Source organism: Lissotriton helveticus, chromosome 2_1, assembly GCF_964261635.1.
Source record: "Lissotriton helveticus chromosome 2_1, aLisHel1.1, whole genome shotgun sequence".
NCBI classification, from domain to species: domain Eukaryota; kingdom Metazoa; phylum Chordata; class Amphibia; order Caudata; family Salamandridae; genus Lissotriton; species Lissotriton helveticus.
Genome location: NC_136059.1, coordinates 373,162,703 through 373,186,219, shown reverse-complemented (window position 1 = coordinate 373,186,219; position 23,517 = coordinate 373,162,703). Strand labels below are relative to the sequence as shown.

General features: G+C 42.5%; 1 protein-coding gene across 4 annotated transcripts in view; it reads left to right on the top strand.

Annotated features, from left to right (window-relative positions):
* FYB1 (FYN binding protein 1) overlaps nucleotides 1-23,517 on the top strand; it is a 710,353-nt gene that overhangs the window by 610,980 nt on the left and 75,856 nt on the right. For all 4 annotated transcript variants that reach the window (XM_078674989.1, XM_078674991.1, XM_078674987.1 and 1 more), the window contains one exon: nucleotides 1,707-1,815. In XM_078674989.1, coding sequence (XP_078531115.1) covers nucleotides 1,707-1,815 — 109 coding nt within the window. The remainder of the gene's footprint in view (nucleotides 1-1,706; nucleotides 1,816-23,517) is intronic.

Below are 23,517 nucleotides of genomic sequence, written 5' to 3'. Positions count from 1 at the left end.
TTGGGCAGAGACATTACTGACGATCAGTGGACCTACTGTTGTACTATCACAGCTAATATCTCTTCTAGCTGTAGGCTCAAACTCTTACACTACAAGTTCTTGCAGAGGTTCTACTATACCCCGGTTCGGAAACTGCGATTCCGCCTGGCGGATGATGATAGATGTGCTAGGTGCCGCGCAGAAGGGGCGGGATTCCTTCATCTGGCGTGGGAATGTCCTGGGGTGTATAGCTATTGGTCACAGATACATGAGGCATTGCAGCTTATGACGGAGAGGGTACTGGATAGGGATCCACTGGTTATGCTATTGGGATATACACAGCATGTACCTAAACCCATCAGGAGATTTGTGGACACTGCTCTACTACTTGCCAAACGGAGAGTCGCATGCAGGTGGGGAAGGGGTAGAGCCCCTAAGTTTAAGGAATGGCTGGATGATTTAATTTATTGTCAGGATCAGCACAATATCTATGCTGATTTACTACCGGTCCGTAGCAAACCGAAAGATATGTGGGGTCCTCTGCTGATGTATCTGATGAGAACTGCTGAGTCACATGATGGGTCGGAGGATGAGGATCAGGATGCTGAGGTGTAGATGCACAGCTCTCGTGTCCCCTTTTCGTGGTACTGCTATAGGCACTTAACTAATCATCTTATATATCTGATAATGTGTGACATTCATGATAATCGAAGGGGATCCTTGAATGCTGCTCCCTTAACTCTTATGTGCTGATGACTCTATTGCCCTGATTGATCTCAGATATGTGACCTTTGCGCACCCTTTCTGTAAATGCAACAAGAAAAAAAGCACTCTTTCATATATGTACTTGATTACTCCTGGACTTCGGACATTGCGCCACTTCATCTGTACTATGATTGTTTCTTGTATGATTGTATCCACTGTCACTATGTATGTTTCCTGAAAATCGATAAATAAAAGTTTTAAAAAAAATAAAAAATAAAAATCTCCTTAGCCTTCACCAGTTCGTAGACTGAGGAGGCGGACATTTCACCAGGTGAGATGTGGGATACCACAAACCTGCTTTTTTTCTTATGGCACAATGCCCCGTGATTTGGGGCATGGGGGTGGGTGGGTAGACAACAAATACACTATGGCATTGGCCAAGGATGGGGAACTACTTAAGACCCCTTATCCTTAGGCAAGGTGTTGGGGGAAAGGGGGCAAACCATTTCTCCCTTTGGCCAATGCAATAGGGATGACTAAAAACCCACCACCCTTGACTAAGTTGGGGGGCATGAAAACTCCTTTCTTTAGGTAAGGGGGATAACAGAGACGCCTGCCTCCCTTAAGCAAAGCAAGGGGATACCACAAGTCGCCCTGCCTTTGGACATGGCAGGGGATACAGAGTATCTCCTTGCTCTTAGGCAAGGTGTGGGTATAATTGTACAAAATATCCTCCTGGCCCCTGCCTATAGACGGGCAGCTACCACTCTGAGTTTGAACCCTGTGTATAAATTACAAGTTATCCACGTGAATCCTATCAGGTTGAATAAGCGTTCCTACTTCCATTTTCATAAATGTTGTATTGACTTTGGTACTACTATCACCAACAAATTGCTGTAGCAATTAGTATGTCAGAAACAGGTTATTAGCATTCGCAATAGACAGTATTAGAAGCTAAACTGTGTTTCTGATGCCTGCTAAAGATTCTTTTTTTTTTTTACACATTTTGACTACCAATTTAGTACAGGGTTGAACATGAAACATCTTTCCTTCAGAAAAAATGAAGACAAAGATCCCAAGAAGATGAAAAAGATGGAAAAGGAGGAAAAGGAATTCCGAAAAAAATTTAAGGTACATCGCATTTTTTCTCATACTTGTAAAAAGTGGATGAAAGAGAGTACATCTTCTGTTGACCTGAATATTTTATTATAGTCACAATCATGCCTTCCTTAATTGGCAATGTGTAATGGCTGTAGTGTTGTATCGGATTATCTGTGTATATGTGGTGGAATGAGGTTGTCGACAGAGGGAACCACAGAATATCAATGATTTATTAAAAGAAGTTACATCATTTCTTCAATCAGGATATCCAGTTTACTCAGTAAACTTCCATATTTAGCCACACTCTCAATAAATCGTTCAAAGATCCAGGAGAAAACTGATTTCGTGACTGATCCTCCAGTGGTAATCAGTGCCTTGTTGATCCAGGAATAGATTTCATTCCCTGCTGCTCTTCTGTAAATAAACTTCTCATTCGTGTATAATAGTGTGAACACAGTAAAACAAAGATCCCCGAATTAGTTGGCATTATCTTTATTATATCCTTCACTCTGCTCATTGGTGATTGGTTTGGGTATCAGCTTTAGCGGTTAGTCCACTTAAAATGATCCCTTTCATTTTTTGCTCAGTTTTCATTATATGAATATGGAAAAGGCCTTGATGTTGTCGTTTGGTAGTTGGCCTTGGTCTTTCCTTTAATCCTGCCCTCAGAGGACTTCCTTTTCCTTGTGAGAGACCCCACCGGGTCTTTTCTGTCCTCCAAAGATAATTGTCCTGGGAAATAGGGCCTTAATTAATAAATAGAAGGCCATATGAACTACTGGTAGAAGCCTAAGTCTGACTTAGGGCGGTACCTTCAGGAACAAGATGGCACCTAGGAAGATTTCCCACTGGTCGGCCTTCACTACCGTCTCTGCCAGAGGTAAAGAGTAAGCAGGGGATGGAAGCCTGAGCTCCTGTATGGAGGGTAGGACTGGGCTGTACTAGGCTGGGATGGTTTGAACTTTGATGGAGAAGTCCATGTTCAGTCATCCCTATTGGGAGACTGTATTCTGCAGGGGCTGGAGGTCGATTTTCCACAGTATTAGAGAAAGCTGAAATTGGCTTTAAATCCGTATTTCTACCTTGAGTGATGACTCCCTTTTTATATACCCACCCACTCAGCTGCGTTGAGTTTGGGGCATTTGTGTCTAGTTCCTATTTAGTATAGGATGTATACATTAGTATGCAAAGCCCCATCGACAACTCTCACAACATCAACGTCCTCTTCTGCACCAATGGCATGCAACTTATTCTCTCCCTCACAGACAAGATACCCATTACCCGGATCGAGTTCAATGCCTGCATAACTGAAAATGCCATCTTGATGAAGACCAACTGTCTAAAGCTGAACATCAACAAGTCCTAAATCATGATCTTCTGGGAGATCACATCACCTTGGGTCTCAAAATGGTGGCCAATAGGCCTAGTACCGACAAAAGCCAAGCACCTTGGGATCATCATCGACAGCAAACTCAGCTAGACTGCTCGAGTCAATGCCATCACCACCTCATGCTTCCGTGTCCAGAAAATGATGAGTAAGATTATCAAATAGCTCCTGATCAGCATATAGAAAACTGTCATGCACACCCTTGTCAGTAGCAAGCTGGACTACAGAAATGCCCTCAATGCAGAGATCAACAAAAAACTCTTGCTTTCTAGCCCATTTACCACACATTGATGAATCACCAATGTGTTTAATTATGCAAACTGATGTTATGGCAGTTGCAGTGGTAGCCAGGTTAGAACGACCTGTGGCACTTGCTTTGCCAAAATGTGTCTACTAAAAAATGTCTTTCAATGGCTCCCCTCCTCATCAAGAAAAACCCTAGTTCAAGCATAGATCATGAGTCGTCTGGACTATGTAAATGCACTGCTAGTGGCAGCAAATTTATACACAGCTATCTAAGCTTCCAGTTGTGCAGAATGCGGCGGCTTCTTCCTCCGTTTCCAATTTCAAAGCCCTGCATTGTCTGTCAGTCACAAAACACGCCATCTTTAAACTATGTTGCTTGACTCACAAGGCACTAACTAACTTGTTACCAACTTACCTGTACACCAGACATTACCACTACCAGCCCACTAGACTTTCCAGGTATGCAAATAAAACTTTATTAAAGATCCCTTGTAGCTGCACTTCCAGATTCAGAGGTAGATCCTTCTCATATCTTTCCCCACTTCACTAGAACAAACTTCCTATGCAAATTCGAATGCGCCCAGATCCATTCAAGTTCAAAAGACTTTTAAAGACATGGATTTTCTAAGTGCACTGTGCCGATTCCAAGTAGCAAAGCGCTGAGATATATCTTCCTGTGTGAGTCAATGCGCTATAGTGAGTGCGTTAAACATAACACTATGAACAAAAGGGGATAGGTCCATAAACAAGTGGTGGGGGCTAGACCCTTTATGGAATATGTAACACAAATTGCCCGAACCACAATATCTCCACAAGCTTCTTGAGAGGAAACAATCAATTTATTGTGATCACCCTCGACACTTTACTTAGTGTCAATGTTTTTTTAAATCTTTTTCAAGTTATAACAAGCTACATGACAGAAAACGAACAATACATTAAATATTTACACAGCTATAAATACTTTGTACATACATGAAAAACAATTTCTTCACACAATACAAAAAAGAAAATTCCTTGCATCAAACATTACAAAAAAACTAAGAATACATAGCAAACAACATTAGAACAAACATTACAATCAAAAAATGAGAAAAATATAGAGAAAACCAATCCAAGGGGGAATTATAAGCAAATGAATGGCTCTTAAACAAATCAATACTGGACCAACCGGTCCTAGTATCGTGAAGATTACATTTTATTCCACCCTATGAAAGTGCCGACGCGTTTCGAGATCAGGCTCAATGTCGCTGATCTCTCATCAGGGCTGTTTTATTCTTTGTATCTGCAAGAGGCAAAAAAAATATTTTACTCATCACTCCTCAAAACCAAACTTCTTTTAAGGCAATGGGCTGAGAAAGAAAATTGCTACATACCAAACTTGTTTGTAAGTAGAGCAGGGCATTAAGGCGTAAAGGGGTTTCAAAACAATTATTTTAAGCGTGGCCAGGCAGGACAACCTACAAGAAATTTTGAGAAGTTTTTATATTAGTAATTCAAACCAGCTCGTGGTTTCATTACTAAAGCGTAACCCAGTACTACATGAAGCATACCTTGCTATTGTCGACTGCCGCCAACCGGCGTACTTATATGTAGTCTACCACCATGCGGATAAGCTCCTAAAACAATAGTGAAAGTTGTTTTAGTGGTGGGCCTGATGATTACATTGTTTGCATAGTGCATGCATTATTAAAAAAATATACCAGAATGGGCAGGAGTAATTTCGCCTACCTTAATGGTGTATTTCTGTTCCCTTTTAAATTTCTAAAATTTTAGAAAAAATGCTCTCAATTGGCCGTCCTGTGTTAGCAAAAAAACGAAAAAATGAGTGTGAGCGCTTGTAGCTAAAAGTCTGAGCATTCAAACAGATTCTGAGCGTTAAGTGGACCAAAAGCATGTCCCGGCATTTACCTGCTCTGAAATAACAGCACGCCACTGGTGTGATCAAAGTTTTCTCCCAAGACATGGCCGCGCAGGCACTTCCTGTATTTAAAGCCCACCTCCAAAAGAGGGCATGATGGGACTTGTAGTTTACTCGAACTTACACTACAAGAAAATTATATTTATTAAATGAAGTGCATATAAAGTCAGGGAGCGCCTATTGAGTAGTGTCATTTTCAATGAATAGATGCAGAAAACCTATTTTGTGACTATTTTAATTATGCGCTGAGTTTGAGATAAAAAACCTCAAAACTTTATTAGCAACTCGTATCTGAACACTAATATTAAAACAGGCCAGTTTATTTGAACGCTGATTTAAATCGCATATATGTCACAAGTACGGCGAGCACATTAAGGGTCATTATTGTAATCATGTATTGTATGCACTCTAAACAAACTTTAATAACAGAGCATGTGGAGAGTCTGTAGGTGCCACTACACCCATTCTTAAGATTGCATATATCTACCTGCCAGGCAGAGGCCACGCTTATTTTTTATACGCGAGGTGTATTTAATGAAAAGAGGTCGTAAGGCTACAGATTAAGGCCAGGGATGTCTGACAGATGCCAGTCCGCTATACTGTGTGTCTGTGCCAATTACATGTGGGCTATCTCGGACAAGCTATTAAGGCCTGTTTGAGTGCTATTGTATTTCAAAATGAGATAAGCCTCTTTCTGCAGTAAGGCACGCTCAATATCGTGGCATTTTGTCATTGAATTTGCAGTGAATAACACCGACCATTTAAATTCATGTTCATTATGGCCTTTATCAAAGAAAGTGTTCAACCAGCGGAGCGGTCATTATTTTTTTCTTTATGCGTGATCGATGCTGGTTGATCCTTTGGTTGACTTGTTGGCTAGTCTTGCCTATGTAAGTTAGTGGTCACGGGCAAAGTATTCCGTAAACGAAATTTTTCGTTTTGCAGTTGGAGAATTCTGTATGTCTTCACTTAGTGCACTGATGGACAAATTCATTGCCCTCAATTGTGGTAGAACAAGCAACATAATTGCCGCACCTGTGATGACCTTCCACAGGCTTTAGGTTCATTGTGACAAAAGGTCACTTTTAGGTTTTGGGATGGTAATATGAGCTCTAATCAATTGTTCGCCAATACTTCGATTTTTTCTATAAGCGAAGATGGGCTTAGGAAATGGGCAATTCAAACCTTCTAATAGATGCCAATTCTTTAAAACAGCTTGGCTCAACTTGTGGGTGTCGGGACAGAACGTTGTGACACACACCATTTTGTTAATCGGTGGACGTTGCTTAAGCTGCAGCAAGCATTCTCTCGGCGTATATCTAGCACGTTTGAATAAGTGCTTAAGGAGCTTCTTAGGGTAGCCCCTGTCTTGCATGCCATGACAAAAAGATCTCGCATGTCTTTCATAACCAGCCACATCCGAACAATTACGTCTAATTCTGAGCAATTGCCCATAGGGCAGATTGGCCTTTAGATTGCGTGGATGGGCGCTTCTGTGGTGCAGAATGGTGTTCCTATCAGTCGCCTTTTTATGGAGCGATGTAACCAATCGTCCTTCCTCACATCTCACTTCGACATCCAAAAACGTCATGTGGCTAGTGCTGTTTTCTATTGAAAATGTGATGTCCCTGTGTCTTGCATTGAGCCACCCATGGAAAGACATTAGCTCCACCTGGCTCCCCTGCCACAGGAGCCAGACGTCGTCAATGTAACGATACCACTGTAAAATTCGATCTCTGAATGGGTTGTTAGCTTCCACAAACTTCTGTTCGTATTGCGCCATGAAGAGAATCGCCATTTCTGGGGCATAAGGACACCCCATGGCGGTCCCCTTCACTTGCATGTAGTACTCAACATTGAAGGTGAAATAGTTTTTTTCTTAAGTGCTATTTCCGCCAATTCTAAGATAAAATTTAGACAAAAAGGGGGGGGTTGGCCCAGGGGGACAGGAGCGGGGTAGGGCCTAAGTATACAGGAGAAAAGTTTTACCCACACCTCCCACAGTTTGGATCTAATTTATGATCACAAAGCAGAAGATAAACACCAGTTACTATGCTTATCTTGGCAATGACTTATGCCTCTTCACTATTTTTATTTTTACAAAAAATTCTTGTTTTTTTGTCCGAACAATGGACACACTATCAACTACACAAACATCTCACATTGATAAAGAAATGATAAGAAAATTAAATTGTGCTGTACATGACTCCAGGACACTTATTTACAAAACATTTAACATATACAGTGGAACACTAATACATTCGTAAATCCTATTGCGTAACATTAAGTATGTCAAAAACAATTTTTCTACACATCAACTCAATTTCGAGGAATTAATATCAAGAACACAGTCAAAAAGTCAATTATTGTCGATGGAATCAAGCAGTTTTTTCACGAATCCCAAGCTCAGAGGGCAACTCATTAAAGTACTCTGAGCATTCGGAAATGAACACGAAGGATTCAATCCCACATAGCCGACGCGTTTCGAGTTATGGCTGTGTAACTTGCCAAACTCTCCTCAGGGCTGAATTAATCTGAAAGGACTGTTTCTGACAAAAAACAAAAAACGGAAAATCTTTTTAGTATTGTGCTTCCAAACGACCCTTCAGCCCTATTTATCAGTAACTGAATTAAAAAGGATTGTTATGTACCTGTGATTTGCAGACATCAGTTCAAAACTGTGAAATACATCTAAGCGCAGTGGCTGCCAGTCTGTAACAAGGGAGAATTGAATGTAACCTCCGGTCAGCACTGAATGAGATTAGTATTACGCACAAAAGATTTCCAAAATTACCTTCATAGGTGGCAAGCCGCTCACTTTTGAAGGATGGCTCTACTGGTTCCTCAATTCTGAAACACGAGTAGTGCCAAAGTTATTATGGAACTTTTAAGAGTATATGGCATACCAAGAATTCTCTTTGTGAGCATGTAAACTACTTACTCGGCTTACAACGCATTTTTGCAATGGAAGGACGCAGTGGGCTGTTGTCCCCAAAGTCGATGTTTTCTTAACCCGCAGTAGCTGGAAGAAAACAACACAGTCTGTGTTTAAGCGTCACAGCGCGGTGATAGTATGAGCGGGCTAACATTTGAAGCATTGTTCGCAGAAACTCACCGAGCTATTGTCTGTGACTCTTTAATTGTAGTACTCGAGCAAGTCCGTGAAATGCTTCGTTATGGCAAAACCGGCAGCCGGGCTTGGTTCTGCATTACTCAAACCGGACTGATGGAACACGTGGGTGTCACATGTACCAATGAGCGTGCAGCGACTTCAAACGTGTAACCAGGTGCATTCTGGTAGTTGTATTTAGGTGGAGTCGCCCGGAAAGTTTTTAACAAAGCAGGAATCACCAGGGAAAGGTCTTTATAGTGCATAAGTGTGGATTTATGTCCTATTGAGCTCGCTCATACAATTTAACCCATTGTTGATACTGTCAAATTTCATTATAAGGTATGCCTCCTTACGTAACAGTGCGCTTTCGATGTTAGGAGATTGATGTTTTGAATCTATCCCTCCTAAAATTGTCCAATTGAAATCATTTTCGGTATGGTTGGTGGACACGAAGTGATCCACCATTGGTGCAGTCAGTACTTTGCGCTTAATGCGTAATCGGTGCTGTGTGATTCTCATGTTAATTTGTTGGCAAGTCTTGCCAATGTATATCTTGTTACACTTGCAAACCACTGCGTATATAACGTTTCTTGTCTTGCAATTTGTAAAATTATCGTGTCTCCATTTGGTCCCGTTATGCTCAAACACCGACCCCTCCAACGTGGTGGGGCAAGCCACACAATTGCCACATTTGTGGTGCCCACACACTGGTTTGAGGTTCCACTGTGTGATTAAATCACTTTTAGGTTTTGGGATATAGCTGTCTGCTCGTACCAGCTGTTGTCCTATACTCTGATTTTTCTTCATTGCGAAGATGGGCTTCGCCAATGGATATTCCAGAGACTCCAACAGATGCCAATTCTTCAAAATGATCTGGCGGAACTTGTTAGTATGAGCACCATAGGTTGTCACACAAACAAGTTTACTCATTTCAGCTCTCTCTTTTTTCTGCAGCAGGCTTTCTCTCGGAGTAAATCTGGCTCTTTTTTTGCAATGATTCAGCAGTTTTTTGGGGTATCCTCTCATCCTCATTTCCCCACAAAAGGATTGAGCATGAGTGTCAAAGTCAGGCACTTCAGTGCAATTTCTCCTGATCCTTAACAGTTGGCCGAATGGGAGATTCTGTTTTAAACACTGTGGGTGTGCACTGTTGTAGTGGAGGATCGTATTTCTATCTGTCTCCTTCTTTTATAGTGTCGTGTTGAGTTTGTGATCAACAGGGCCCACAGAAACATCGAGGAAAGTCATCTTGGATATGCTTGATTGCATAGAAAAGTCAATATCAGGGTGTCTAGTATTGACCCAATCTAAGAACTGATTCAACTCAGCCTGGCTCCCCTGCCACAGGAGCCAGACGTCGTCAATATATCTCAACCACTGGATGACATTCTTTGCAAATGGATTGTTATTGTAAATGAACCGTTCCTCGTATTGGGCCATGAACAGAACCGCCATTTCCGGCGCATAAGGACACCCCATTGCTGTGCCCTTCACCTGTACATAGAAGTCATTCTCAAACTTGAAGTAATTGCTACGGAGTGATATTTCAGCCAATTCAATGATGAAGGATGTCGGTACCCGATGCGGTCTTTCTCTCCGTTCCAAGTATAATTCCATTACTTCTAATGCCTCATCTTGGGGAATTTGGGTGTATAAGGATCTTACATCCAACATGGCCATGATTTGTGTGTCTTCATTAAAATCAGTGCCCTCCACTTTGACGATGAAATCAGTCGTGTCTCTCAGGTATGAGCAGACACCCCCAATGAAGGGTTTTAGAAAAAAGTCTATATACTTTGACACTGGCTCTAGAACCGAGTCTCACCCCGAGACGATTGGTCTCCCTGGTGGTGTTTGACTGTTCTTGTGTTCTTGTGAATCGATTCGAAGGCTTTCAAAATTGAGCAGGTGTATCCATTCATGAAGGAGGACTATTACACTGCGGCTGACTCTAGAAAAGCTCTCACTACCTACCAAGGTCGATCCAAGAACAGATTCATAGGGTTTTCGGACACCTCATCATCCGATTCCTCACCAGAGTCTAGACCTGGGAATTCGAAACAACAAGGAAATTCCAATCAGTCTTTTTTAGCAAAGGGAGGCCAGTCGAGGGTTTGCTTCAAGCAACCCTGGGAAATGAGGACACGCAGCAGGTACTACAACAACTAGATCTGTCCACCATCGTGAACCTCTCGGATAAACAACTAACCTCTGATGAAAAAATGATACTCAGTTTAGGGCTTAAATTTGTTCCTACCCGACGCACCGACTTCACTAAGTTGAAATTAGAAGCATTAGTCTTTTGCCGCAAGATCAGGCTTAAATCATATTTTGCAGGGAGTGATTCAACTTCTATTGAAGAAACAACAGGCCTCCGAGTTAAATCGAAATTCACTCCCACTCACAATATACCGAAGCAAATATATGCCTTCGAGCAAACGGTGCTATCATCGATTAGCAAACTTGAAAAATCGAAATGTTTTTTGAAGAACAACTTAGGGAAGGATCATATTAAAGCGGTTCAGGGCCTAAAAGCTGATAATTCAATCATAATAAAGCAGGCTGACAAAGGTGGGGCGGTGGTGATCTGGCCTCGCTCGATGTACTTAACTGAGGGGAAATCACACGTTGAGAATCGTGAATGGTATAGACCAGTTAGGGAAGACCCTGTTCGAGAGATACAAGCTAAAATAACAGGAATTACCAAGATAGCCTTTGATCAAGGTTTTTTGGGTCCAAAGGAGTTTGAATATTTAAATAGCAAACAACCAAGGACACCCTTGTTGTATTTTTTGCCAAAAATACACAAGAACAGTCAAACACCACCAGGGAGACCAATCGTCTCGGGGTGTGACTCGGTTCTAGAGCCAGTGTCAAAGTATATAGACTTTTTTCTAAAACCCTTCATTGGGGGTGTCCGCTCATACCTGAGAGACACGACTGATTTCATCGTCAAAGTGGAGGGCACTGATTTTAATGAAGACACACAAATCATGGCCACGTTGGATGTAAGATCCTTATACACCCAAATTCCCCAAGATGAGGCATTAGAAGTAATGGAATTATACTTGGAACGGAGAGAAAGACCGCATCGGGTACCGACATCCTTCATCATTGAATTGGCTGAAATATCACTCCGTAGCAATTACTTCAAGTTTGAGAATGACTTCTATGTACAGGTGAAGGGCACAGCAATGGGGTGTCCTTATGCGCCGGAAATGGCGGTTCTGTTCATGGCCCAATACGAGGAACGGTTCATTTACAATAACAATCCGTTTGCAAAGAATGTCATCCAGTGGTTGAGATATATTGACGACGTCTGGCTCCTGTGGCAGGGGAGCCAGGCTGAGTTGAATCAGTTCTTAGATTGGGTCAATACTAGACACCCTGATATTGACTTTTCTATGCAATCAAGCATATCCAAGATGACTTTCCTCGATGTTTCTGTGGGCCCTGTTGATCACAAACTCAACACGACACTATATAAGAAGGAGACAGATAGAAATACGATCCTCCACTACAACAGTGCACACCCACAGTGTTTAAAACAGAATCTCCCATTCGTCCAACTGTTAAGGATCAGGAGAAATTGCACTGAAGTGTCTGACTTTGACACTCATGCTCAATCCTTTTGTGGGGAAATGAGGATGAGAGGATACCCCAAGAAACTGCTGAATCATTGCAAAAAAAGAGCCAGATTTACTCCGAGAGAAAGCCTGCTGCAGAAAAAAGAGAGGGCTGAAATGAGTAAACTTGTTTGTGTGACAACCTATGGTGCTCATACTAACAAGTTCCGCCAGATCATTTTGAAGAATTGGCATCTGTTGGAGTCTCTGGAATATCCATTGGCGAAGCCCATCTTCGCAATGAAGAAAAATCAGAGTATAGGACAACAGCTGGTACGAGCAGACAGCTATATCCCAAAACCTAAAAGTGATTTAATCACACAGTGGAACCTCAAACCAGTGTGTGGGCACCACAAATGTGGCAATTGTGTGGCTTGCCCCACCACGTTGGAGTGGTCGGTGTTTGAGCATAACGGGACCAAATGGAGACACGATAATTTTACAAATTGCAAGACAAGAAACGTTATATACGCAGTGGTTTGCAAGTGTAACAAGATATACATTGGCAAGACTTGCCAACAAATTAACATGAGAATCACACAGCACCGATCACGCATTAAGCGCAAAGTACTGACTGCACCAATGGTGGATCACTTCGTGTCCACCAACCATACCGAAAATGATTTCAATTGGACAATTTTAGGAGGGATAGATTAAAAACATCAATCTCCTAACATCGAAAGCGCACTGTTACGTAAGGAGGCATACCTTATAATGAAATTTGACAGTATCAACAATGGGTTAAATTGTATGAGCGAGCTCAATAGGACATAAATCCACACTTATGCACTATAAAGACCTTTCCCTGGTGATTCCTGCTTTGTTAAAAACTTTCCGGGCGACTCCACCTAAATACAACTACCAGAATGCACCTGGTTACACGTTTGAAGTCGCTGCACGCTCATTGGTACATGTGACACCCACGTGTTCCATCAGTCCGGTTTGAGTAATGCAGAACCAAGCCCGGCTGCCGGTTTTGCCATAACGAAGCATTTCACGGACTTGCTCGAGTACTACAATTAAAGAGTCACAGACAATAGCTCGGTGAGTTTCTGCGAACAATGCTTCAAATGTTAGCCCGCTCATACTATCACCGCGCTGTGACGCTTAAACACAGACTGTGTTGTTTTCTTCCAGCTACTGCGGGTTAAGAAAACATCGACTTTGGGGACAACAGCCCACTGCGTCCTTCCATTGCAAAAATGCGTTGTAAGCCGAGTAAGTAGTTTACATGCTCACAAAGAGAATTCTTGGTATGCCATATACTCTTAAAAGTTCCATAATAACTTTGGCACTACTCGTGTTTCAGAATTGAGGAACCAGTAGAGCCATCCTTCAAAAGTGAGCGGCTTGCCACCTATGAAGGTAATTTTGGAAATCTTTTGTGCGTAATACTAATCTCACTCAGAGCTGACCGGAGGTTACATTCAATTCTCCCTTGTTACAGACTGGCAGCCACTGCGCTTAGATGTATTTCACAGTTTTGAACTGATGTCTGCAAATCACAGGTACATAACAATCCTTTTTAATTCAGTTACTGATAAATAGGGCTGAAGGGTCGTTTGGAAGCACAATACTAAAAAGATTTTCCGTTTTTTGTTTTTTGTCAGAAACAGTCCTTTCAGATTCATTCAGCCCTGAGGAGAGTTTGGCAAGTTACACAGCCATAACTCGAAACGCGTCGGCTATGTGGGATTGAATCCTTCGTGTTCATTTCCGAATGCTCAGAGTACTTTAATGAGTTGCCCTCTGAGCTTGGGATTCGTGAAAAAACTGCTTGATTCCATCGACAATAATTTACTTTTTGACTGTGTTCTTGATATTAATTCCTCGAAATTGAGTTGATGTGTAGAAAAATTGTTTTTGACATACTTAATGTTACGCAATAGGATTTACGAATGTATTAGTGTTCCACTGTATATGTTAAATGTTTTGTAAATAAGTGTCCTGGAGTCATGTACAGCACAATTTAATTTTCTTATCATTTCTTTATCAATGTGAGATGTTTGTGTAGTTGATAGTGTGTCCATTGTTCGGACAAAAAAACAAGAATTTTTTGTAAAAATAAAAATAGTGAAGAGGCATAAGTCATTGCCAAGATAAGCATAGTAACTGGTGTTTATCTTCTGCTTTGTGATCATAAATTAGATCCAAACTGTGGGAGGTGTGGGTAAAACTTTTCTCCTGAATTCTAAGATAAAAGCAGTGGGGACCCGGTGTGGTCTTTCTCTCTGGTCAAGATAAATCTCCATCACTTGTAAAGCCTCTTCTTGGGGAATTTGAGTATATAGCGACGTGACATCCATCGTCACCATGATTTGCGACTGTACATCAAAGCTGGTTCCTTCAACTTTAACCAAAAAATCAGTCGTATCTCGCAAATATGACTTTACCTAACTCAAAAAAGGTTTTAAGAAAAAGTCCACATACTGTGCGATCGGCTCTAGACATGAGTCGCACCCCGAAACTATGGGGCGGCCAGGGGGCTCTTGCATGCTCTTGTGGATCTTCGGAAGAAGATACATGACCGGAGTCCTAGGACATTTCTTAAGAAGGTAGTCGTGTTCCTTGTTTCCCAAGAAGCCATTCTCTTTGCCATATTCTAAAACTTTGGCAATTTGTCCCTGAATGTCTTTAGTTGGATCCTCCGATAATGGGCGATACCAAGTGGTGTTCTTAACTTGTTTCTCGCCTTCAGCCAGATACATCGGGCGGGGCCAGATGACTACTGCCCCGCCCTTATCTGCTTGTTTGATGCCGATAGATGGGTCATCTTTAAGCAAACCAATTGTCTCTCGTTGTTTCTTACTCATGTTCTGGTGGGTAAAGCTCTTGCTTTTCTCCATCTTATTGATAGAGGAAAGCAGTACCTGCTCAAATGCCAACACCTGTTTAGGGATGTTGGTATAGGAAACAAATTTTGACTTGTTTCTGAGGCCTAATTCAAGCAAGCTAATTAGATTGCGTAAGAAACACGTCAGAACTGAGCTACATGGGCACTTCCTCCTGAGGCACCTCAAGGGTGGTACAATCCCTTGGGGCCTTCAGGTTAAGAACATCCCGGTTATTTTTACGGAAGATCTAGAGTATCGTAAGGGCTTCAGTTATATTAACACCAAGTGTAGCCGTGATTTGATGGTTCACACCATCGAAACGGCACAAAGATTGTGTAAAAAAGAGGCAGAAGAAATAGAGGAATTAACTAAGGCTATAGAGACCAGCCAGGTGGTCACAGATGCTAAGTCGCTTCTGGATAAGATCGAAAAAGATATTCAGTCCTTTAGGGACAACACTATTAACGATAAGAACAACAGGTACGAACGCGACATAGAGCAGGTATATCCTTTTCTACGTGAGGACTACTACTCGCAGTCTGACTCTCGCCAAGCCTTGTCAACGTATCAAGGCAGGTCCAGGAACCGATTCACTACTTTTTCCAGTACATCTTCCTCTGATTCTTCGGGATCAGACAATTGGAACCAAAAGAAAGGGGTGACTTTTTTAGAGAAGGGCAAACAAGTAAAACCTAGGTACAAGGTACCATGGGATATGCGAACCAGGAGCAGCAACAACAAACCGTAGGGAGATCTACAACGATTGTTAATTTGTCCTCAAGACCCCTATCTAGTGAAGAGGAAACAGTACTTAATCTTGGCTTGAAATTCGTGCCAAGTAAGAATACCGACTATACTAAACTCAAATTAGAGGCGATACAGTTTTGCCGCAAAATAAGATTGAAGGCATTTTTTGCCAATAATCCACCTACTAAGAGTACAGAAACAACAGGCCTCAGAAACAAGTCAAACTTTGTTCCCTATACCAACATCCCTAAACAGGTGCTAGCATTTGAGCAGGTACTGCTTTCCTCTATCAATAAGATGGAGAAAAGCAAGAGCTTCACCCAGCAGAACATGAGTAAGAAACAACGAGAGACAATTGGTTTGCTTAAAGATGACCCATCTATCGTCATCAAACAAGCAGATAAGGGCAGGGCAGTAGTCATCTGGCCCCGCCCGATGTATCTGGCAGAAGGCGAGAAACAAGTTAAGAACACCACTTGGTGTCGCCCATTATCGGAGGATCCAACTAAAGACATTCAGGGACAAATTGCCAAAGTTTTAGAATATGGCAAAGAGAATGGCTTCTTGGGAAACAAGGAACACGACTACCTTCTTAAGAAATGTCCCAGGACTCCGGTCCTGTATCTTCTTCCGAAGATCCACAAGAGCATGCAAGAGCCCCCTGGCCGCCCCATAGTTTCAGGGTGCGACTCATGTCTAGAGCCGATCGCACAGTATGTGGGCTTTTTCTTAAAACCTTTTTTGAGTCAGGTAAAGTCATATTTGCGAGATACGACTGATTTTTTGGTTAAAGTTGAAGGAACCAGCTTTGAAGTACAGTCGCAAATCATGGTGACGATGGACGTCACGTCGCTATATACTCAAATTCCCCAAGAAGAGGCTTTACAAGTGATGGAGATTTATCTTGACCAGAGAGAAAGACCACACAGGGTCCCCACTGCTTTTATCTTAGAATTGGCGGAAATAGCACTTAAGAAAAACTATTTCACCTTCAGTGGTGAGTACTACATGCAAGTGAAGGGGACCGCCATGGGGTGTCCTTATGCCCCAGAAATGGCGATTCTCTTCATGGCGCAATACGAACAGAAGTTTGTGGAAGCTAACAACCCATTCAGAGATCGAATTTTACAGTGGTATCGTTACATTGACGACGTCTGGCTCCTGTGGCAGGGGAGCCAGGCGGAGCTAATGTCTTTCCATGGGTGGCTCAATGCAAGACACATGGACATCAAATTTTCAATAGAAAACAGCACTAGTCGCATGACGTTTTTGGATGTCGAAGTGAGATGTGAGGAAGGACGATTGGTTACATCGCTCCATAAAAAGGCGACTGATAGGAACACCATTCTGCACCACAGAAGCGCCCATCCACGCAATCTAAAGGCCAAATCTGCCCTATGGGCAATTGCTCAGAATTAGACGTAATTGTTCCGTTGTGGATGATTATGAAAGACATGTGAGATCTTTTTGTCATGACATGCAAGACAGGGGCTACCCTAAGAAGCTCCTTAAGCACTCATTCAAACGTGCTAGATATACGCCGAGAGAATGCTTGCTGCAGCTTAAGCAACGCCCACCGATGAACAAAATGGTGTGTGTCACAACGTTCTGTCCCGACACCCACAAGTTGCGCCAAGCTGTTTTAAAGAATTTGCATCTATTAGAAGGTTTGAATTGCCCATTTCCTAAGCCCATCTTCGCTTATAGAAAAAATCGAAGTATTGGTGAACAATTGATTAGAGCTCATATTACCATCCCAAAACCTAAAAGTTACCTTTTTTTCACAATGGAACCTAAAGCCTGTGGAAGGTCATCACAGGTGCGGCAATTGTGTTGCTTGTTCTACCACAATTGAGGGCAATGAATTTGTCCATCAGGGCACTAAGTGGAGACATACAGAATTCTCCAACTGCAAAACGAAAAATGTCGTTTACGGAATACTTTGCCCGTGTCCACTAATTTACATAGGCAAGACTAGCCAACAAGTCAACCAAAGGATCAGCCAGCATCGATCACGCATAAAGAAAAAAATAATGACCGCTCCGCTGGTTGAACACATCTGTGATAAAGGCCATAATGAACATGAATTTAAATGGTCGGTGTTATTCACTGCAAATTCAATGACAAAATGCCACGATATTGAGCGTGCCTTACTGCAGAAAGAGGCTTATCTCATTTTGAAATACAACAGCACTCAAACAGGCCTTAATAGCTTGTCCGAGATAGCCCACATATAATTGGCACAGATACACAGTATAGCGGACTGGCATCTGTCAGACATCCCTGGCCTTAATCTGTAGCCTTACGTCCTATTTTCATTAAATACACCTCGCGTATAAAAAATAAGCGTGGCCTCTGCCTGGCAGGTAGATATATGCAATCTTAAGAATGGGTGTAGCAGCACCTACAGACTCTCCACATGCTCTGTTATTAAAGTTTGTTTAGAGTGCATACAATACATGATTACAATAATGACCCTTAATGTGCTCGCCGTACTTGTGACATATATGCGATTTAAATCAGCGTTCAAATAAACTGGCCTGTTTTAATATTAGTGTTCAGATACGAGTTGCTAATAAAGTTTTGAGGTTTTTTATCTCAAACTCAGCGCGTAATTAAAATAGTCACAAAATAGGTTTTCTGCATCTATTCATTGAAAATGACACTACGCAATAGGCGCGCCCTGACTTTATATGCACTTCATATAATAAATATAATTTTCTTGTAGTGTAAGTTCGAGTACACTACAAGTGCCATCATGCCCTCTTTTGGAGGTGGGCTTTAAATACAGGAAGTGCCTGCGCGGCCATCTCTTGGGAGAAAACTTTGATCACACCAGTGGCGTGCTGTTATTTCAGAGCAGGTAAATGCCAGGACATGTTTTTGGTCCACTTAACGCTCAGAATCTGTTTGAATGCTCAGACTTTTAGCTACAAGCGCTCACACTAATTGTTTCGTTTTTTTGCTAACACAGGACGGCCAATTGAGAGCATTTTTCTAAAATTTTCTGAAATTTAAAAGGGAACAGAAATACACCATTAAGGTAGGCGAAATTACTCCTGTCCATTCTGGTATATTTTTTTAATAATGCATGCACTATGTGAACAATGTAATCATCAGGCCCACCACTAAAACAACTTTCACTATTGTTTTAGGAGCTTATCCACATGGTGGTAGACTACATATAAGTACGCCGGTTGGCGGCAGTCGACAATAGCAAGGTATGCTTCTAGTAGTACTCGGTTACGCTTTAGTAATGAAACCACGAGCTGGTTTGAATTACTAATATAAAAACTTCCCAAAATTTCTTGTAGTTTGTCCTGCCTGGCCACACTTAAAATAATTGGTTTGAAACCCCTTTACGCCTTAATGCCCTGCTCTACTTACAAACAAGTTTGGTATGTAGCAATTTTATTTCTCATCCCATTGCCTTAAAAGAAGTTTGGTTTTGGGGAGTGATGAGTAAAATATTTTCTTTGCATCTTGCATATACAACGGAATAAAACAGCCCTGATGAGAGATCAGCGACATTGTGCCTGATCTCGAAACGCATCGGCACTTTCGTAGGGTGGAATAAAATGTCATCTTCACGATACTAGGACCGGCTGGTCCAGTATTGATTTGTTTAAGAGCCATTCATTTGCTTATAATTCCCCCTTGGATTGGTTTTCTCTATATTTTTCTCATTTTTTGATTGTAATGTTTGTTCTAATGTTGTTTGCGATGTATTCTTAGTTTTTTTGTAATGTTTGATGCAAGGAATTTTCTTTTTTGTATTGTGTAAAGAATTTGTTTTTCATGTATGTACAAAGTATTTATAGCTGTGTAAATATTTAATGTATTGTTCGTTTTCTGTCATGTAGCTTGTTATAACTTGAAAAAGATTTTAAAAAAACATTGACACTAAGTAAAGTGTCGAGGGTGATCACAATAAATTGATTGTTCCCTCTCAAGAAGCTTGTGGAGATTTTGTGGTTCGGGCAATTTGTGTTACATATTAAACATAACACAGCATGTGTGATAGATTTTCAAATGTAGTTGTTGTAAAGACGTCAAGCGTTCTCATGGCAAAGTGGTGAAGTGGTGCTTGAAGAGAAATGTAAATAAATATATAAACCACCATGTTCCTACGATAGAAACAAAGCTTAAATAAGTCTACCTTTGCATACATTAAACACCAAATGAGTGACATGTTTTGCTTCAGATTGGGTGTTGTTTTCTCATCTACACCATCTGATTTTCTGTTTACCACTCTCCTGAAACAGCAGTTATTCTAGAATTCATGGCTCAACCAGAGTTGTTTGGTCTTCACCAGGGTTGCAAATCCATATTTTCTTAAAGGCTATTTGCTCCTGCGTGAGGTCGCTGTCCTTTTTACCATTGTTTTACATCTCTGTTCGCAATAATAATCATATTGAGCACTGAAGGGCAGGCTGTGGCATGATGCTTGTGGAAGACTCACCAAATATGAGGTGTTTCTTATATTTAAAGCTTGCAACCAGGCAACCTCGAGCTGGCATAGGGTGGCTCTGAGTTGGCAGAGGAGAGAGGCCAAACTGAAAGAGGTAAGAGAGAGAGAGTCAAGCAGGCTCAGAATCTCTCCCATTCTGGATGATGGCGTGTTGAGGACTCGCTCATGCTGATTGGGCCTGAAGGCAATATGTGGTTAGGACTCATAGCCCCTAAATAGAACAAACAGTGTGGCATCAGACCTAAAGAGGACTTCTTCCCAATATAGGCCCAGTCTGGCAGGCCTCATGAGAGGCAAAACTGGAGGATCTCGGACAGCTCTCAAGAAGGGGGAGGTCTTGAAAAGAACTGAAATGCACTGAAATGCACATCCTAGGGAATAGATGCATGGTTAGCCTCAATTGAGGGAACCATAGAGGAGATTAAAGGTTGAGTGGTGAATACAGAGCATGCGAATCAGCAGATAAATTATGTTGAAAAATTAATGGATGGCCAGAAGGAGCTCTTGCAGGAGTACCACACATTTGAGGACTGTGTTGTGGCATCAATTTAATCATTGGAGACTAAGGTGTTAACACTGAAAAACGAAGCGAAAACCAGCAAGATTAGAATTCTGGCCTTCCTTTACGCATCATGGTCTGTACATTTGTGAGCAGCACTGCAGCAGTTATTGAGGAAGGCTGTTTTGGCTGCCAACATAAAGATGGACCTCTTGGTCGTTAAGACCACCCGCTTGTCATCCGGTAGAGTGTTAGGCAAAGATGCATGTATAGTAGTAGGTAGTGGTTGAAGTGGCTGACCTGCAGAAATGTGAATTGGTCTCCAAAGTGGCTGCTAAAAATAAAGAATTGAAATTGGTGACTCAATGGTTCATGTTTTTTTCAGATCTTTACTTTTTTACCCTGAGACTAGACAAGACCTGCAGACCATTAAAATGAGTTGATTGCATGAGGGCTTGAAGCCACTTTGTGGTTCCCGGAAAGACTAAGGAAAGTGTGCATCTTCAGTTATCAATAAGCAGCATGGGAAATTTTGTCTTCAAAGTGAGTCGACACAGCCCGACCAGTGTGAAGTCCAGGCTTGCAACTCATTGCCCTAAGTTCCACCCAGTATTCTGGGAGATCTCAGACTTGTCTGATAATGTCACCTCTGTTCAGGCAAGAGAGGCTGGAGGTTACAGTAAAAACAATTGTAGGTAATTGTGATCAATGCCAAAAAACACTTGTGTCATTCAACTGACCTGCTATTTTATTAACATCATAATATGCAACAGAGTAGGGAGGGATATTTACATAAAAGATAGCTTAGTAGAGCAGGCCTGGCTGTGGCAGTTGGAGCTCTTTGAAGTACAGCGACACCCCAATCCGGACACCAGTCACTACTCCTTTTATTCGCCTACGCATAGGGTGCATGCGCAGCTGGACGGCATGGTTTGCTCTTGCTCCCTTTGCCCCTTTGTCACAGCTCCAGGCTACCTCTGTAGGGAGTTGTCCGATCATAGCCAACTGGTGTCAGAACTCCACTGGGGCCGAATTTCCTCCCTGATTCCCACAAAGTGGCTCATCCCCAGGGTCCTTGAGGATCCCCCATTTCGGGATACACTTCAAACTACGATCCAAGAATTATTTGACCATAATTGGGGCACGGTTGCTTCCCCACGTGTGGAGGGGGAGGCCTTCAAGGTTGTGCTCTGGGGTGAGAACATACAGATGATGGTAGGGGTCTGGCCTGTTATCCTTTGTGAGTCGAATGTGGCTGAATGCGATTACATCTATGCGGAGTGAAGGGCCACTGAGGAACTCCTCCTCCTACCCACCCTGGCCCCATCCAGAAGATGGAAGTCTGGCTGTTAGAATGTTTTTGTTGTTTAGATTTTGCAGTCTACACCACCAGGACGCTTGCCAATGGTGACAGATCAGGCAAGCTATTGACATGGCTGGCTAGCAGGGATACCAAACAAGCGCAGGTGCTTGAGGTCTGCTCTTCGGACTGTAGCATCCTACGCTCTCAGCAGAAGATTTGTGAGGCCTTTACAGTCTACTATTACAATGTTTACAGCCCATCGCCAGAGACCCCTCCACCAGTCCTATAGGAGTTTGTGGACCCTGTACAGCGCCCCAGGCCTACCCCAAATGACTGTGTAGACCTTGATGCCCCCCTTGCAATCCAGGAGATACAAGCAGCAATCACTAACTTATCATCTGAGAAGTTGCTTGGGATTCAAGGCCTCCCATCTGAATTGTATAAGTCTTTCCCAAGTGTGTTTGCCTCGCTGCTCCTCCAGCTCTATGAAATGAAATGAAATGAAAGCAGGATTTATATAGCGCATGGCTGCCCGTAAGCGTCCCAGCGCTGAGATTGCAACTATACCTGAGGTGAGGAAAAAGAGGAGTACAAAGAAAGAAAGAAAGGAAATATTATTGTGGGAAGAGGTGCGTCTTAAGCAATTTTCGGAACTTCATGTGGTTGGGTTCGGCCCGGAGCTGAGTTGGAAGCGCATTCCAAAGGGTAGCGGCTGTAACCGAGAATCGGCGTCCTCCAGTGCGGGCTTTCTTTACTCTGTGGACCGTAGCCAGGTTTCTTTGAGAGGAGCGGAGGGACCTGTTTGGTTTGTAAGGGTATATCATGGTCTTCAGCATTGGTGGACCTAGGTTTTGCAGGGCCTTATGGGTGGTACATAGGGCCTTAAATGTAACTCTTTCTCGAATCGGCAGCCAATGGAGTACTTTTAGTGCTGGTTTGGCCGAGAGTCTCCGAGATGTTCCTGTCAGCATCCGAGCAGCGGCATTTTGTGCTCTTTGGAGGACATTAAAAGTGGCCTGTGGGGCTGCCAGGAAAAGGGTGTTGCTATAATCTAACCTCGATAGTATTAGTCCCTGTATAAGTAGTTTTTGAGATTGTACAGGGAGTAGAGGGAGGATTTTCCTGGCTGAGCGGAGTATGCCGACACAGGTGCCAGCAGTTTTTCTGGCCTGTGTCTTCATAGATAGGTCCTGTTCTATCCAGAAGCCTAAACTCTTTAGTTCCGTCTTGGGCTGAGGAAGGGGACCTAGGCAGGAGGGCCACATGGCGGACGGAAGAGGTGACGATTGGTGACCCAGCAGCATAAGCTCGGTCTTGGAGCCATTGAGTTTTAACCTTGATTTGGACATCCACTTGTAGATTCCCTCAAGACAGTCATGAAGGTTTTTTATTTTCTCGCCTTCAAGGGAAAAAGACACCACCATTTGGGTGTCGTCGGCATATGTTACCGCTTTTATCCCAAAGGGGGTTACCACATCCTCCAGGGGGGCCATGTAGGTGTTAAACAATGTAGGGCTCAATGAAGAGCCCTGTGGAACCCCACACTGGAGGAAAAAAGGGTCAGATTTTATATTGCCTTCACAGACCTG